Below are 16,953 nucleotides of genomic sequence, written 5' to 3'. Positions count from 1 at the left end.
CGTTCCCCATGGACAGAAACCGGGGTAACATGGTGCGAGATCCGGACTATAAGGTGGATGCAAAAGAACCTCCCATCCGAGCTCCCGGAGCTTCTGGCGCGTCACTAAAGATATGTGTGGCCTGGCGTTGTCCTGATGGAAGACAATTCGGTCTCTGTTAATCAAAGATGGCCTCTTCTGCATGAGTGCTGCCTTCAAGCGGTCCAGTTGTTGGCAGTGCAGGTCCGAATTGAGCGTTTGACCATAGGGGAGCAGCTCATAGTGGATTATTCCCTGCCAATCCCACCAAACACACAGAAGAACCTGCCTGGCCGTCAATCCAGGCTTGGCCGCCGTCTGGGCCGCTTCACCGCTTTTCAACCACGACCGTTTGCACCTTACGTTATCGTAAGTGACCCACTTTTCATCGCCAAAAACGGGTCGATTTTGTTGCGATTCAGAAGTGATTTGCATGCGTCGATACGGTCAAAGTGTTTTTTTGCGTCAATTCGTGTGGCACCCATACATCGAGCTTCTTAGTGACTCCAAGCTTCTTCAAATGGTTTATAACGGTTTGATGACTCATGCCCAGCTCTTGACCGATGCTACGGCTGCTAATATGCCGGTCTCTTTCGACCAATTCAGCGATTTTATCGCAATTTTTGACGACAGGCCTTCCGGAGCGTAGCGCATCTTCGACCACCTCTACACCAGAACGAAAACGTTGAAACCATCGTTCTGCGGTGAAAATGGAAACTGCTTCGGGTCCATAAACTGCACAAATTTTATTGGCGGCTTGAGATGCATTTTTGCCTTTATCGTAGTAGTACTGTAAAATATGCCGTATTTTCTCTTTATTTTGCTCCATGTTTGCGACGCTATAACTCATGAACGACTTAAAAGAAACGACAATTCAAAAACGTGTTAGCCTTGAGCTATCGTACGAATAAAACTAGAACTACTGCGCCAACTAAAAATACCGCAAGACTTCTTTGACAACCATTATAAGAGAAAATTTCTTAAAGTATTGAATGAACTTTCAACTAAAACCCAAGCATTCTTCACAATTATGCTGCTTCCTTAAACACGCCCATTTCTCGTCTTCAATTCTCCACAACTTGGCAAATATAAATTATGTCGTTGCCGAATTGAAAGTAATATGAGTATATGTGTGTTTGCGTGTGTGCGTAGATACACGGTTTGCATTTGCGAACATGTGGCAAATCAAAACGTGTTAGCGCGTGAAATGAGCTTTCCAAAAAGGTATATGACCCGATGAATATTGCCTTTAATTTGACGTAGCCCCACAAAAAATAGTCTAAAGGCGTTAAATCGCATGATCTTGGTGGCCAACTTACGGGTCCATTTCTTGAGATGAATTGTTCTCCGAAGTTTTCTCTCAAAATGGCCATAGAATCGCGAGCTGTGTGGCATGTAGCGCCATCTTGTTGAAACCACATGTCAACCAAGTTCAGTTCTTCCATTTTTGGCAACAAAAAGTTTGTTAGCATCGAACGATAGCGATCGCCATTCACCGTAACGTTTCGTCCAACAGCATCTTTGAAAAAATACGGTCCAATGATTCCACCAGCGTACAAACCACACCAAACAGTGCATTTTTCGGGATGCATGGGCAGTTGGCCACCAAGATCATGCGATTTAACGCCTTTAGACTATTTTTTGTGGGGCTACGTCAAGTCTAAAGTCTACAGAAATAAGCCAGCAACTATTCCAGCTTTGGAAGACAACATTTCCGAAGAAATTCGGGCTATTCCGGCCGAAATGCTCGAAAAAGTTGCCCAAAATTGGACTTTCCGAATGGACCACCTAAGACGCAGCCGCGGTCAACATTTAAATGAAATTATCTTCCAAAAAGTAAATGTCATGAACCAATCTAACGTTTCAAATAAAGAACCGATGAGATTTTGCAAATTTTATGCGTTTTTTTAAAAAAAAGTATCAAGCTTAAAAAATCACCCATTACTTCAATACAGCTGCTACCACTTTGGCTACAACAAGAGTGTACGCGCGGTGCTCAATAAACACTCTGGCACCCGTGCATGTTTTCACGACTGCGTGTTTTTGTGGCTTGACGTCTACCAACACACAAACATATCCCTACACGTGACTAAATATACCGTTATCCTTTATATAAATAAATATGCTTAGAAGGGTGTGTGTGAGTGGGACGTATTAAGCTCTCTCAATCGATGCCGCACATAATATTGATGATATTAACTCGCTACAATGATCGGTTTAACAACAAAAACAACAATGGCTATTGCTCGGCAGTTTCTTCTTTTACACATGCGAAATGTTTTCATTGCTACTACATTTATTGTTAATGTTGATGATGTTATTGCCCACAGCAACTCCTGCCCATCTACCATAAGTGAAGGTCAGGGGCGGATCCACGGGGGGTTTTTAGTGTTAAAACACCCCCTAAACTCAGAGAAAAATATATGTTTGTTGATATGTGTTTGGAATGAGGTTATTGATCAAAAAAATCACCTCAAATTCTAAGCAATTATAATAAGTTACAAGATTTGCACATGGTTTTGTGCGCTGAAAATGATTCACAAGCGTAAAACTAGAAAAAGGCAAATTTGATCGTACGCTTAACGCTACTCTCCCGCATAAATAAGCCTGTCAGACTTTATTTTCTGTTAAATGATATTTTTTACAAGTCTATTCATTTTCCATTCCATTTTTGTAAATTAATTAATTTTATTGTCTTTGCAAATAGCAATTATGTTGCCGAGGGTCAATTGTGCAAATAATACGCAGTATGTAATTACTATAAATTGGCACTTTACAGTGTCAGTAAACATCTCGTAAGAAAATCATGGTGTTCCTTATATGTGCTTTAAATGAAGAAGTTATTTTTTCTTTGCAGTTAATTCGCATCGAATTAAAGTTGTATTTGTAAGTAACGTTTCATCTTTCATAATCTTACATATTTTAGTCAAGTTGCCAAAAATATTAGATAAAAACAAGTAAGGAAGGGCTAAGTTCGGGTGTCACCGAACATTTTATACTCTCGCATGGTAAAGTGATAATCGAGATTTCATTATCCGTCATTTACATATTTTTCAAATACCGTATTTGTGTAAAGTTTTATTCCGCTATCATCATTGGTTCCTAATGTTTATACTCGTATTATACAAAGAAGGCATCAGATGGAATTCAAAATAGCTTTATATTGGAAGAAGCCGTGGTTGTGAACCGATTTCAGCCATATTTCGTACATGTCATCAGGGTGTTAAGAAAACATTATATACCGAATTTCATTGAAATCGGTCTAGTAGCTCCTGAGATATGCTTCTTGGTCCATAAGTTTTCAATTTTTAAAAAAAGCCTGGGGGCAGCTTCCTTCTGCCACTTCTTCCGTAAAATTTAGTGTTTCTGACGTTTTTTGTTAGTCGGTTAACGCACTTTTAGTGATTTTGAACATAACCTTTGTATGGGAGGTGGGCGTGGTTATTATCCGATTTCTTCCATTTTTGAACTGTATATGGAAATACCTGAAGAAAACGACTCTGTAGAGTTTGGTTGACATAGCTATAATAGTTTCCGAGATATGTACAAAAAACTTAGTAGGGGGCGGGGCCACGCCCACTTTTCCAAAAAAATTACTTCCAAATATGTCCCTCCCTAATGCGATCCTTTGTGCCAAATTTCACTTTAATATCTTTATTTATGGCTTAGTGGATATACAAACATAATAATTAGATAAAAATAGTTTAATAATAGTTTAATTGAAATAATATTACGAAAGAAGTTTGGTTGCGAAAATATTCATCAACATGCTCTTTTTTAGTAATATATCATGCGCATTATTATGCACCCATGCGCACTATAACCTGCCCCTGCACTCCAGTTTACGTAATACATGGTCAACTGTACAAGCTCCTCATTATCACGTGCATAATTGTTTGTCAAGTTGCATAATTAACTCATTCTTTTCAACAGTATAATATGATTTTTCGCAACTTTCCTTATACACCTAATTCTGTTTTTACACGAATTATTTTTACACGAATTTGAAATAACACGAGTAAATACGAAAAAATATTTATATTTTTACACGACATAATTTGAAATAACACGAATACAAAAAAAAACAAAATTACTTTTTTTACATGAATTATTGGATTTAACACGTTTTTTTTTCAATGAATTTTTTTCTACTTAAAATAATTCTGGTGTGTATTCTGAGTTATGTCTATGTATGCGTAATTTCTGTTTAATTTCTGTGTAATTTCTGGAAATGCGGGATTCCCCGAATTATTGAAAAAGTAAAAACGTACATAATGTATTGTACACACAATTTAGTTCCTATATTTGACAATTATAATTGAAAGATCGTTAGTTTTTGCTGATTTTTAACAAGTGCTAAGTAAAATAAAGTAGAAGCTCATATAATTTTGGTAGACCAATAACAGGTTAGTTTCAAATATTTAATTTTAGATTTTTGCATTTTTGATTAATAAAATATATTTTGGTAGCCATACCCATGTTACATAATTCTCCTGCATTAAAAATGAGGAAAGCGATCAGCTTAGATACCAAAATCAAAATTTTAGATCAACTTGCAACGGGACAAGGCGCAACGGTTGTGGGAAATAATTTCGGAATCCATGAAGCTACTGTAAGAACAATTAAAAAAAATGAAACGGCAATTAGAGCATCAGTATGTTCTGGAACAAAATTAAGTGCAAAGTCATCATCGTATGTAAGGGATGTTGTTAAAGAGAAAATGGAAAAAGCTTTGGTAATCTGGATAGAAGACAAATCCCAAAAGAGAATACCAGTAGACGGACTTGCTATCAAGCAGACAGCATTAAGAATCTATAAACGTATCCAGGAAATTGATCCAGATACATCATCTCAGTCAAAACAACATGCATTTTCCGCAAGTACTGGTTGGATGACTGGTTTTTTAAAAAGACACGCTCTCCACAATATAAAAATTAAGGGAGAAACTGCATCCGCTGATGAATTGGCTGCTAAAGAATTTCCCGAAAAACTAAAAAAAATTATTGAAGATGGAGAATATACTCCAGACCAAGTTTGGAATTTAGATGAAAGCGGCCTTTTTTGGAAGAGAATGCCTAGAAGAACTTATGTAGCAAAATCGCAGAAAACAGCCGGTGGTTTTAAAGTAGCAAAGGACCGTATTACGTTGTTGTTTTGTTCCAATGCTTCAGGAGAACGTATTCTTAAGCCACTCCTAGTACATCGTGCCTTAAGACCACGTTCCATGAAAAGTGTAGATTTCAATAAATTGCCTGTACACTGGATGGCGAACAAAAAGGCTTGGGTAACCAGTGCAATTTTCACAGAGTGGTTTCAGAAGCACTTCATCCCAGAAGTTAGGCGCTACATGAAAGAAAAATGTCTCGAATTTAAAGTTCTTTTGATTCTAGACAATGCACCAGGCCATCCAGTTTTGGAGCACCCAAACGTACAATTTTGTTTTTTGCCACCTAATACCACTTCCCTTATACAGCCACTAGACCAGGGGATAATTGCTACGTTTAAAACGTATTACATAAGAAGTTCATTTCATTATGTTGTAGAAAAACTTGATAATTATGAGGAATCATCAGTCATAGATGAATGGAAAAAATTTTCTATAATGGACTGCATTAATCAAGTCAAGATCGCGTTAGATTTATTAAAGCCATCAACTTTGAACTCGTGTTGGAAAAATATTTGGCCAGAATGCGTAAAATGCAAAGATCCTGTTATCGATAATAACGCTGAACTTGCTGATATAATAACAATGGCCAATGCAATCGGTGGGGATGGATTCGATGACCTATCGTTAGCAGATGTAGAAGAATTGTTGGTAGATGAAAGCTTGAGCGAAAATGAAATTATCGAATTCACCCTTGAGACTCGTTATGATAAAGAACATAGTGACAGTGACGAAAGAGATCGTCCAATTTTGAAAGCATCTCTAATTAAAGAAGGTCTTGATCTCGCTACAAAATTAGGTAGTCATTTTGAACAACATGATCATGACGAGGAACGAGCTGCCAAATTTCAACGTGAACTGAAATCATTAATGGCATCTTACAGGGAAGTTTATAATGGGTTAACGCGAAATAAAACTCAATCTAAGATAACTGATTTCGTTCAAAAATCTACTGATGTCCCAACACAGTCGGCTAGAAATGATAATGATCAACAAAATCATTCCAGTGATGGCAGTGATATTGTAGTCTTTCGCAAACGTTTACGTTTATTATCAGACAGTGACAATAAATAAAATTGTTTAATGTTTAAATTTTTCTTATGGTTGTACTTTATGTTATTTAAGTTTTTTGGCAATGAATTTCTGATATTATTTTTTTTATGAAATCTAAATTTTAATTTATTTTATTATAATTTAGTTTATTTAATAAATTAAAACGGAAATAAATTCTTAAAATAACTACAACAATATTTTTTTATATTATTTAGTCTAATTTTAACTTATTTTTTGAGGTCTAGAACCAATCTATTATTTTTGTACTTGGCCAGTATCTTTTTTTACACGATTTTTTTTTACACGAATTTCTCGGGAACCATTCTATCGTGTAAAAACAGAATTAGGTGTACCCATTTTTGCGCACAAGCTAAAACGTGTCCTATAATAACTGAATTTTCGCGAGGGAACTGCTATATTAAAAATACGGTGAGTAAGAAATATTTTCGTAAAACCCCCTCCAAAAAAATTTTCTGGATCCCCCACTGGTGAAGGTGTTAATAGCTATTGCGAAACATTTGAACGATCCATAAGAGAGGTAATAGAGGCTAATATTGAGCAAGACAGTCCACTTCTTCTTCTTGACTTTTTTTTCCAAAATTCTCAACAGACTAAATGTGGCTTTTGCAGCTCATCAAAAAAAGGAAAGTGCAGTTCAAACTTCCATGCCAGATTGGAATGATAATGACTGCAGTTTTTTCCCTTATGATAATCAATTTAACGTTATCCAACAGGTTTTAAAAAAATTAAGTCCTACCTTATTGTAATGACAAAGCTTTCCTATCTGATACACCTTTGGAGAAATTAAATTAAATTCCCATAAAAGACAGTCGCCAGGAAATCTCTTTATTTAAGAAAATCAAACCCTCGATTCTTCATGTGATCAATACTTCAATTTATACTGCAAAGTTACCTTAAGTGGGCCATGTCGGATCTCCACACAAATGTGTGAATTTTTAAGCTCAGTAAACTTGGAAAATTTACAAATCTATATATATAAAAGAAAGTCATTTATAACTCAAGGACAGCTGAACCGATTTGGATGATAATTGTTGGGGAGAGTCTTGGAACCAGGGTAAGGATATAGGATACTTTCTATCTATGTTAAAATTCAATACAATTCGTAAATATAAAATTTCGAATCATAAGCATTTGTTCAAAATTCATGTTTGTAGGAATTATGTTTCAATATTTCATTTCTTCAAACAAAAAAAAATAACAATAATAAAAATAATAGAAAAACCTCACATATAAATCTATAAGTATATATGCAAGAAAGTCGTGTTATTTACAGCATTTATAACTCAAGAACGGCTTAGCCGATTTAGCTGAAAATTGGTGAGAGGTAGCTTAGGACCAGGGCAAAGACATAGGATACGTTTTATCTTTTAAAATTTTATACAATTCATAAATGCAAAAATTATATTTTAAATCATAAGCTTTTGTTCAAAATTCATGTAAGAATCATTTGAAAACGATTGGTTCATCAAAAATGCTATATCTTTTTAACTAATAGTCATAATCCTAATAGTAGAAATCATATAGATGGTATTAATGGTACTAAAACCAGTAAAACATGGACGGGTCCTCTAGTTATAATATGAAGTTCATTAAACTTTGAACATGTAGTTAAGAGTCCTTAAGTTAGTAACGAACCCAGAGGGACACCTCTTAATTCCCACAATGGTGATATGGATGAATAAAGCCTCCATCTCCTATTGTGAAGGATACCCGCACCAACACCAACCTTACCCATGGTGTTGAGGTACCCGTGCCGATTGCTGAATGGTCAGCTTGCGGACCGAATAGCTGATCGCTAACGGTTCCCTCCGATGACAAGGGGGAGGTCGGAGGTATTGAATGCCTTCTCTCCACACACAGGCTCCGCGGACAAGTGATCATCTCTTTCCAACCAACTCGTGGGACCAAAAATGGACAAAGCAAAAAATACAACAACAACTGCAAACTTGACAACAACCGTCACGACTTCAGGAACTGCGACGACATATCGGATACCAATAACGGAATCTGATGAAAACGATCTACTCGCCTCCAGCCAGGAGACGATTAAGAGTACCACGGGAAGTATCAGACAAAGTATACCGGCACCTAGAAGAGACAACCAAGAAAGAAACCCAAAAAATCCCAGAATCAAATGCGGAAAAACCGGTACCAAAAGATATCAAGCGCCTCAAACAGACAGTGGAGGAATATGAAAGCTTTCTGAAAATGAAGCAACCCGAACCTCAAATCGAAGACACAAGCCCGAGCAGCTCCCAAACGAGGCATCCTTCGACCACTGAACCGTAAGGCATTCTGCCCAAAAAAATTTGGCGGAGTGAAGCGGCAACCAAGACATTTATGCGATGTCGCTAGATACGATTATTGACAGCAACTCCTCCTCTTCAAGCACAGTGCTGGCACGATGGGTGAAGATCGACGTGAGATTGTCGTGTATGGTGCTAAGCTATGCACTCGACAGTCCTGCGGGTCCCCATTTAGACTTTGACTCCTCTGAAACCCTTAATGGCTACAGGGTCTCCAAAAGCGCGGACCAGGCCTCTCTGGCTTTCCTAACGGGTAGCGTAGCTAAAATTAGCAACGCCTTTGTAGGCCTCCAACTGAGGCTTATAGCCGCAAAGGAGATCTCGAAGAGACCTCGTGCTGGCATTTGGCTGCCCCCCCAGAGGAGCTAGGCGAAAAACTCCTCAGCTGCCTCAAGCGGCAATATAAATCTATACCAGGTATTGACGAATAGCAGCTAATAAAGAAAGAGAAGCCAAATAAAGCAAGCAGACCAATACTAGTGGCCATTTGCGAGGAATCTACAGAGGCTCTTACGAAGGCTGACAATAAAATCAGCTTCAGCATTCGAAAGGCAAAGATTAAAATCTTCTAAGGCTACAAAGCGGCTGACAAAGACGACAGAAGAAGTCGACGACGTCAGCCAGCTGCTAAGAAAGGCGGAAGAGTGCTAAGGCAAATCTGACAACCCTCTGGGTTAATAAAGTCACCATTAAACGGCAAAACTTCAGGAACTACAATATTTTTTACACACATAATTAAGGTAAACCAAGCGCATTCATTTTTATCAATAAAAGTATATATTCATTCCTTTGTCCAAATTACAGTACAGAAGATATCACGGAGGTAATGGTGGAGCAAGTGAAAAACCATTTCTTCTTGTACTCACCCTACATGGCTCATGACGAGGACATACCACCGGCATCACTTATAACTCTAATGGAGAACAACAAAAATGCTGATGTCCCAATAAGGTGTTATGCCAACACAAGGCACACCTTATGGGAAAGCTCCGGTATAAACAACAGAGGTGAGTCACTCTTACAATATATTTTAAATAGCAATATAAGTATATGCAACAAGGGAGAAACTACGAATTTTAACTTCCCAAGCTCTAAAAGGTTTCCGAGTTGGGAGGAAGTATTTGACCTCACGATATCAACAGACATAGTAGTACAAATATATCATGAAAATAGAGAATCATGAAATAGAGAATCCTCTAGGCTGAGTAAAATGCTATTCAAAGAGCACACCAATATTGCCTACGTAAACGCGGAGGGAAATGCTTGGACCTCTTCTGAAGAAGAATCTCTGGAGATACTTATTAAAACGCATTTCACTGAATTTCACTGGGTGTCACCAGACGGCGACAACATAGGTTCAACTAGAACCACGGGCAAGCCCAGCTGACTATTTAGGCTTTATAGTAGACAAAAATAAAATTAAATACGCCATCAATAGTTTTTTACCATTTAAATCGGCAGGTCCAGACGGAATTATGCCCATAATGCTGCAAAAGCTGGAAGAACAAATAGTTCAAAGGCTTGAAAATATATACAAAGCGAGCATTCAACTGTCTTACATCCCAAAAAGTTGGAATGGAAGTAAAGTGGTTTCCTACTAAAACCAGACAGAAGAACACATGATAATGCTAAAGATTTCAGACATATGTATAAGCCTCACATTCTTTATGCAGTAGGTAGTACAAATGCTAATGGACTTATATATAAGAACAACCATGGCGGATACGTTATCGAAGTCCCAACATGCATACATAAAGGTCAACCAAAACTGCCCTTCATGATGTGATAACTATAAAAAATAAAATCGGTACACTACATATGAAAGTAAGCACGATCATTAATTCCGTGACACATGGCGGCTTAGACGACACGGTGTGGAGATGGATACAATCGATCCTTAAGAATAGGATGATTATAGCATCAAATGACGCTGCAACACAAGGGAGGGATCCTCTCCTACTCCTACTCCAACTAAACGGTGGAGGGGTAAAAGCAGTAGTATAGTAGTATATGCAGACTATATATTGTTGTTGGTATCAAGCATGTTTCTTTCTACATGAGAGTTATGAAAGGAGCACTACGCAGATTAAACCCATTTGCTAACAACAATGGACAAGGTGTTAACCATAATAAAAAAGAACTGATGCTATTCACAAGCAAAACCAAAATGCCCCAGTTTCAACTTCCCGTGCTAAATGGTATAACACTCTCTCTATCCCCCTCAGCTAAATACTTCGGGGTGGAGATTGACACCAAGCTGACCTGGAAAATTAATATCTTTTTTCTATATAGGCTATATGGCCTACTACACTTGCAAGAGAATCGTCAGCAAGAATTGGGGCCTTAAACCTAGTATAATCATGTGGATGTGTACAGCTGTAATTAGACCTATACTTACATATGGAGCACTGGTATGGTGGCCAGCGCTAAAGAATCCATACAACATCAGACAATTAAATGGAGTACAAAGAACAGCATGTGCAGGTGTTACTGGTGCAATCAAGGCATGTCCGACTGACGCGCTTAATACGATGCTGGACCAGCTACCCATTGGCATGTATATTCACCAAATAGCAGCATGTTTTGCAATAACAATAAAAGAATTGGGAGGTTGGAATCAGAAGAACTATGGACATAATGAAATTCTAAACCAACTCAGTGTAAACGTCATTAAATCAGACTACATTCTCTCAATGCTGGATTTCAATAGACGCTTCCAGGTGAGGATACTCTCTAGACTTAAATGGAGAAGAGGCATAGTAGAGGAGGAAGATACCATCTCAGTCTATACCGGCGGGTCCAAAATGGATACATAAAACAGCAAAATGGATACATAAAACAGCAATATACACGGATAGCCACGCGGTTCTTCTGGCCTAGTCGCCACCGACCTAGACTTGATCCGGGTTCCCGAGCACAGGACCATTTTCGGCAACGAAAAAGCAGACGAGTTGGCAAAGGCAGGAGCTTTCCTAAACGAATCCGAGGCAGAGTGTATACCAAACCCACTAGAATCGATCACAAGAGCGCTCAATATACACTTTAAACACTTAGCAAACAATATCTGGAAAAATATAACAAAATGCAATATAACTAAACAGATATGGCCAGCATATGACAAGAAAAAAAACAACAACTTATTAAATAGGTCTAAGAAAAGTAACTACAGAGTAACAGGTATTATAACAGGGTATTGGCCATTTGGAGAACATGCGTCCAAAGTGGGTATGCCCTACAACAACATCTGCCGAGGCTGCCGAATAGCAGGGAAGAAAGAAACAATTTTCCACTTTCTCTGTGAATGCCCAGCCCTATCACAGATCCGACACAGAATACTTGGAATCCATCAAGCACCAAACCTTGAAGGGATTTTTACTAAAAGCATATCAGATATTACTAGCTTCATCGAAACCACAAAATGGTTTGAAAGAGAAGATGAAACGTGATAGCAATAACATAAAAGTCTACGACTAGTACACCAAAGTGGCACAGCTAGTGGTAATTGCACTCCTACCACCTACCTTTACTAAAAGGGTCTTACAAATAAATGTCAATGGAAAAAACAATGTATTTAAGGCTATTTTCTCAGTTAGGTTAACAGCAACTGTCAGTTAAAAAAATATTGTTTACCGAAACAAGGAATTTTGGTTAAGTTTACCAGAACTTAATTGGCAAATGGATGCTAACCAAACATTGAGAAAATGGCTGTTAGGATTTGGCATTTTACGGCAAATTATAATTACAGTTGAACTTTCATAACTCGAATATCACCTAAATTCAAAAAACAACTTCGAGTTATGGCAGGAAATTTATATTCAACTAGCTACCCCCGCAGGCGTTGCCTTCGTGAAATTATGTGTTTTGAAAAGAAAAGAAAGTTGAATTTATATTGAAATAAAAATCATTTCTTTGCGATTTTCCTACATTTTTTTTCAATGTAGGGCAGCATTATAAACAACATTTTTTGCTTTCAGTTCCGGTACGTAAATATACCGAGAAGATAGTTTTCCAACTTGTAAACACGCCAAGTATAACTGGCCGCGTGAAAAACATGGCATTTCCAGATTTATGCCACACTCTTCCAGCGCCTATCCTTGTGAACTGAAATGGCAAATCGTTGGAATTCGTAGAATCAAGCATTCAGCCCCCTTGTATTCGATAGCTGCATCACAATCAGTGGGGTTCCATTACACAGTTTTGGCGCATGAAATTTGCGAAACGTAATAATGACAGATCTAACTTTGAGGCGCAAATAATGCGGCGGTGGAATGAATATCAAATCACTGGAAGTATCAATCAAAATTTTCCCATTTCCAATTCTTAGAGAATACGATGTAAAATGTCTTCGGCAATGTCATTTTTGATCGTATCCCATAATAGAAGCGGATTTGAAGGCTGATATGTCGAAATGATTATCGCGAAAAGTGTGCAAACTTCATTTGCATTCGAAATAGCTATCGCAGGGTCCATCTTTTGATTCCAGTGATTATCGTGTTGCATCAATTGTAATTGCCGTCTCAAAGAGTTGCACATACCGTACCATTCACACTACGCAAATTTCATGCGCCAATGACTCAAATGAAGCTGAACCGCGTACATTAATCAATAGCAACCGAAAGAAGAAGCAATCATCGTTTTTCGGGTGGATTGTGTAAATTCGTCCTAAGCTATCAGTTGAAAACACACCTAAATGTACATCTACTGGTTGGCCTTGCTTTCTGCGTAACTATTTGTTCGACGATGCATTCCATATATAATTTCAAGGTATTCCGAATAGAGCAATGTTCTCGCAAACGGATCATTGACGAAAGTTGAGAAAAAACTCGTCAAAGTTAATTAATAGCAGTCGGAAAACGTTCATGAATTGCAAAAGTAAATATCCTATAAAGCGCTTTATTGCGTGTCAAGCCTAATAACCACCATGTTGCTTCCTTTGGCGACGTACTTGCAAACGTATTTTATCGATTTCATCAAACTGCAATACTAAACATTGATATACGTTTTGAATGTGAATTAGACAATAGTGGTGAATATAGTACGATCAATGTGTTGTCAACTTCGATATTCACTCCTCTAAATTGAATGCGAGAATGTTCTGCCGATACATTAGATATCCACTATTTCCAGTTTGCGTTTCCGAAAGAAAAGCACGTGGATGGTGTTTCGTGCATTTATTGTCAGACATACAAACCGAAGTGGGATTATGGTGTCCGCAAGGTCCATGAACCATATTAGTTTTCACCACTTTGTATAATACTGGATCTTCCTCTGGATAAGGAATTTCGGCAGAAATGATTTCATCAATTGGATCTGGTGTAACCATCATACACCATCCAAAGAAGAATGTGAGCATTCGGCAAATCTCTCTCTTGCCACTCAACAGAGTACATCTAGCGTCTAACAGCACCACATAAACTTTCTTCTTCTTCTTAATTGGCGTAGACACCGCTTACGCGATTATAGCCGAGGTAACAACAGCGCGCCTATCGTTTCTTCTTTTCGCTACGTGGCGCCAATTGGATAATCCAAGCGAAGCCAGGTCCTTCTCCACTTGGTTCTTCCAACGGAGTGGAGGTCTTCCTCTTCCTCTGCTTCCTCCGGCGGGTACTGCGTCGAATACTTTCAGCTGGAGAGTTTTCGTCCATGCTGACAACATGACCTAGCCAGCGTAGCCACTGTCTTTTGAGGACCGTCAATCTACGCTGGCTAGGCCGCTGTCCTTTAATTCGCTGAACTATGTCGATGTCGTCGTATATTCATACAGCTCATCGTTCCATCGATGCGATAATCGCCGTGGCCAGCGCGCAAAGAACCATAAATCTATCGCAGAACTTTTCTCTCGTAAACTCGTAACGTCGACTCATCAGATGTTGTCATTTTCCATGCCTCTGCATCATATAGCAGGGAATAATGATTGATTTATGTATACAGTTTTGTTTTTGTTCGTCGAGAGAGGACTTTGCTTCTCAATTGCCTACTCAGCCCGAAGTAACACCTGTTGGCAAGAGTTATTCTGCGTTGGATTTCTAGGCTGACATTGTTGGTGATGTTTACGCTGGTTCCAAGATAGACGAAATTATCTACAACTTCAAAGTTATGACTGTCAACAGTGACATGAGAGCCAAGTCGCGAGTGCGACGACTGTTTGTTTGATGACAGGAGATATTTCGTTTTGCCCTCGTTCACTACCAGACCCATTTTCTGTGCTTCCTTGTCCAGCCTGGAGAAAGCAGAACTAACGGCGCGGGTGTTGAGGCCGATGATATCAATATCATCGGCATACGCCAGCAGCTGTACACTCTTATAGAAGATGGTACCTTCTCTATTTAGTTCTGCGGCTCGAACTATTTTCTCCAAAAGCAGGTTGAAAAAGTCGCACGATAGGGAATCGCCTTGTCTGAAACCTCGCTTGGTATCGAACGGCTCGGAGAGGTCCTTCCTGATTCTGACCAAGCTTTTGGTGTTGCTCAACGTCAGCCGAGTAGAAAATCGTTCAGCAAATTCAGACATCGCGGCATAAAGGCAGCTCCTTTTCGTGCTGTCGAAAGCAGCTTTGAAATCGACGAAGAGGTGGTGCGTGTCGATTCTACTTTCACGGGTCTTTTCCAAGATTTGGCGCATGGTGAATATCTGGTCGGTTGTTGATTTGCTAGGTCTAAATCCACACTGATAGGGTCCAATCAGTTTGTTGACGTTGGGCCTTAATCTTTCACACAAAACGCTCGATAGAACCTTATATGCGATGTTGAGGAGGCTATTCCCCCGGTAGTTGGCGCAGATTGTGGGGTCACCTATTTTATGGATTGGGCATAGCACACTTAAGTTCCAATCGTTGGGTTGTTCCTCGCCGCCATGTTTGAATAGCTCGGCCGGTAATCCGTCGGCCCCTGCCGCTTTGTTGTTCTTCAGGCGGGCAATTGCTATTGGAACTTCTTCATGGTCGGGTAATGGAACGTCTGCTCCATCGTCATCGATTGGGGAATCGGGTTCGCCTTCTCCTGGCGTTGTGCGTTCACTGCCATTCAGCAGGCTGGAGAAGTGTTCCCTACATAATTTAAGTATGCTTTGGGCATCGGTCACTAGATCACCTTTGGGGGTTCTACAAGAGTATGCTCCGGTCTTGAAACCTTTTGTAAGCCGCCGCATTTTTTCGTAGAATTTTTCAGCGTTACCCCTGTCGGCCAGCTTATCAAGCTCTTCATGGCTCTTCATTCACCAATGGGTTCGGTTGCAGTTGTACGTAAGCAGTTTGAAATGCCGTCCCACAGTTCCCTTATACTAGTTGTTGACGAGTGCTCTCAGAGAGCAGGAGTGCAAGCCGAGTAGAAAATCGTTCGGCTGTCTGTTGTGATTGCAGCTTCTCGACGTCGAACCTTCCTCGTGTTTGATGGCGTGCGTTTTTTGCTGCACAGAGGCGGGTGCGAATCTTAGCTGCAACAAGATAGTGATCCGAGTCGATGTTAGGGCCTCGGAGAGCACGCACATCTAAAACACTGGAGACGTGTCTTCCGTCTATCACAACATGATCGATCTGATTGGTAGTTTTTCGATCCAGAGACAGCCAGGTAGCTTGATGAATCTTCTTATGCTGGAATCTAGTACTACAGATAACCATATTTCGGGCCCCGGCGAAGTCAATCAGCCTCAACCCATTTGGGGATGCTTCGTCGTGGAGGCTGAATTTACCGACCGTAGTGCCAAAGATACCTTCTTTGCCCACCCTGGCGTTAAGGTCGTCAAGCACGATTTTGACATCGTGGCGGGGGCAGCTCTCATAAGTGCGCTCCGAGCACTCATAAAAGGCATCTTTGGTCACATCGTCCTTCTCTTCCGTCAGGGCGTGGGCGCAAATCAGCGGTATGTTGAAGAACCTCGCACCTCGGATTGTGGCTAGACGTTCATTCACCGGAGTGAATGATAGTACTCGGCGACGGAGTCTCTCTCCCACCACGAATCTAACTCCAAACTTGCGCTCCTTTATATGGCCACTGTAGTAAATGTCACAAGGACCTACTCGTCTCTGTCCTTGTCCCGTCCATCGCATTTCTTGGACGGCGGTGATGTCAGCCTTTGTTTTTACGAGGACATCAACCAGCTGGGCAGCGGCACCTTCCCAATTAAGGGACCGGACATTCCAGGTGCATGCCCTAATATCGTAGTCCTTATTTCGTTTGCCATGGTCGACATCAAAAGGGGGGTTTCTCTTCCGAGGCTGTTGGTAATTTTTCATTGGTAGAGTTTTTTACGTGGCGAGTCCCAAACCCAGCGCACAACTCTATGTAGGGGATATTTCGCCTTCTAACGTTAGCTCGCCTTCCAACGGATGTTCTTAGGCTACCCAGAGGATACTTGGTCAAAGACAGGAAGTCGTGAGCTGCTTGAGCCATGTGT

General features: G+C 39.8%; 1 protein-coding gene across 1 annotated transcript; it reads left to right on the top strand.

Annotated features, from left to right (window-relative positions):
• Positions 1–4,328: 4,328 nt before the first annotated feature.
• LOC126766434 (tigger transposable element-derived protein 1-like) lies at positions 4,329–6,347 on the top strand. The gene is made up of 2 exons (XM_050484217.1): positions 4,329–4,424; positions 4,488–6,347. Exon 2 carries the CDS (start codon positions 4,496–4,498, stop codon positions 6,254–6,256), a length of 1,761 nt encoding a protein of 586 aa, XP_050340174.1. The 5' UTR covers positions 4,329–4,424; positions 4,488–4,495; the 3' UTR covers positions 6,257–6,347.
• Positions 6,348–16,953: the final 10,606 nt, after the last annotated feature.

Source organism: Bactrocera neohumeralis, unplaced genomic scaffold, assembly GCF_024586455.1.
Source record: "Bactrocera neohumeralis isolate Rockhampton unplaced genomic scaffold, APGP_CSIRO_Bneo_wtdbg2-racon-allhic-juicebox.fasta_v2 ctg1182, whole genome shotgun sequence".
Taxonomy (NCBI): domain Eukaryota; kingdom Metazoa; phylum Arthropoda; class Insecta; order Diptera; family Tephritidae; genus Bactrocera; species Bactrocera neohumeralis.
Note: the sequence above shows the minus strand (reverse complement) of the source record. Positions and strands in the feature narration are given on the sequence as shown.

Bases quoted from the DNA above. Each gene is read 5' to 3' on its own strand.
- LOC126766434 (XM_050484217.1), top strand. From the start codon at position 4,496: ATGTTACATAATTCTCCTGCATTAAAAATGAGGAAAGCGATCAGCTTA.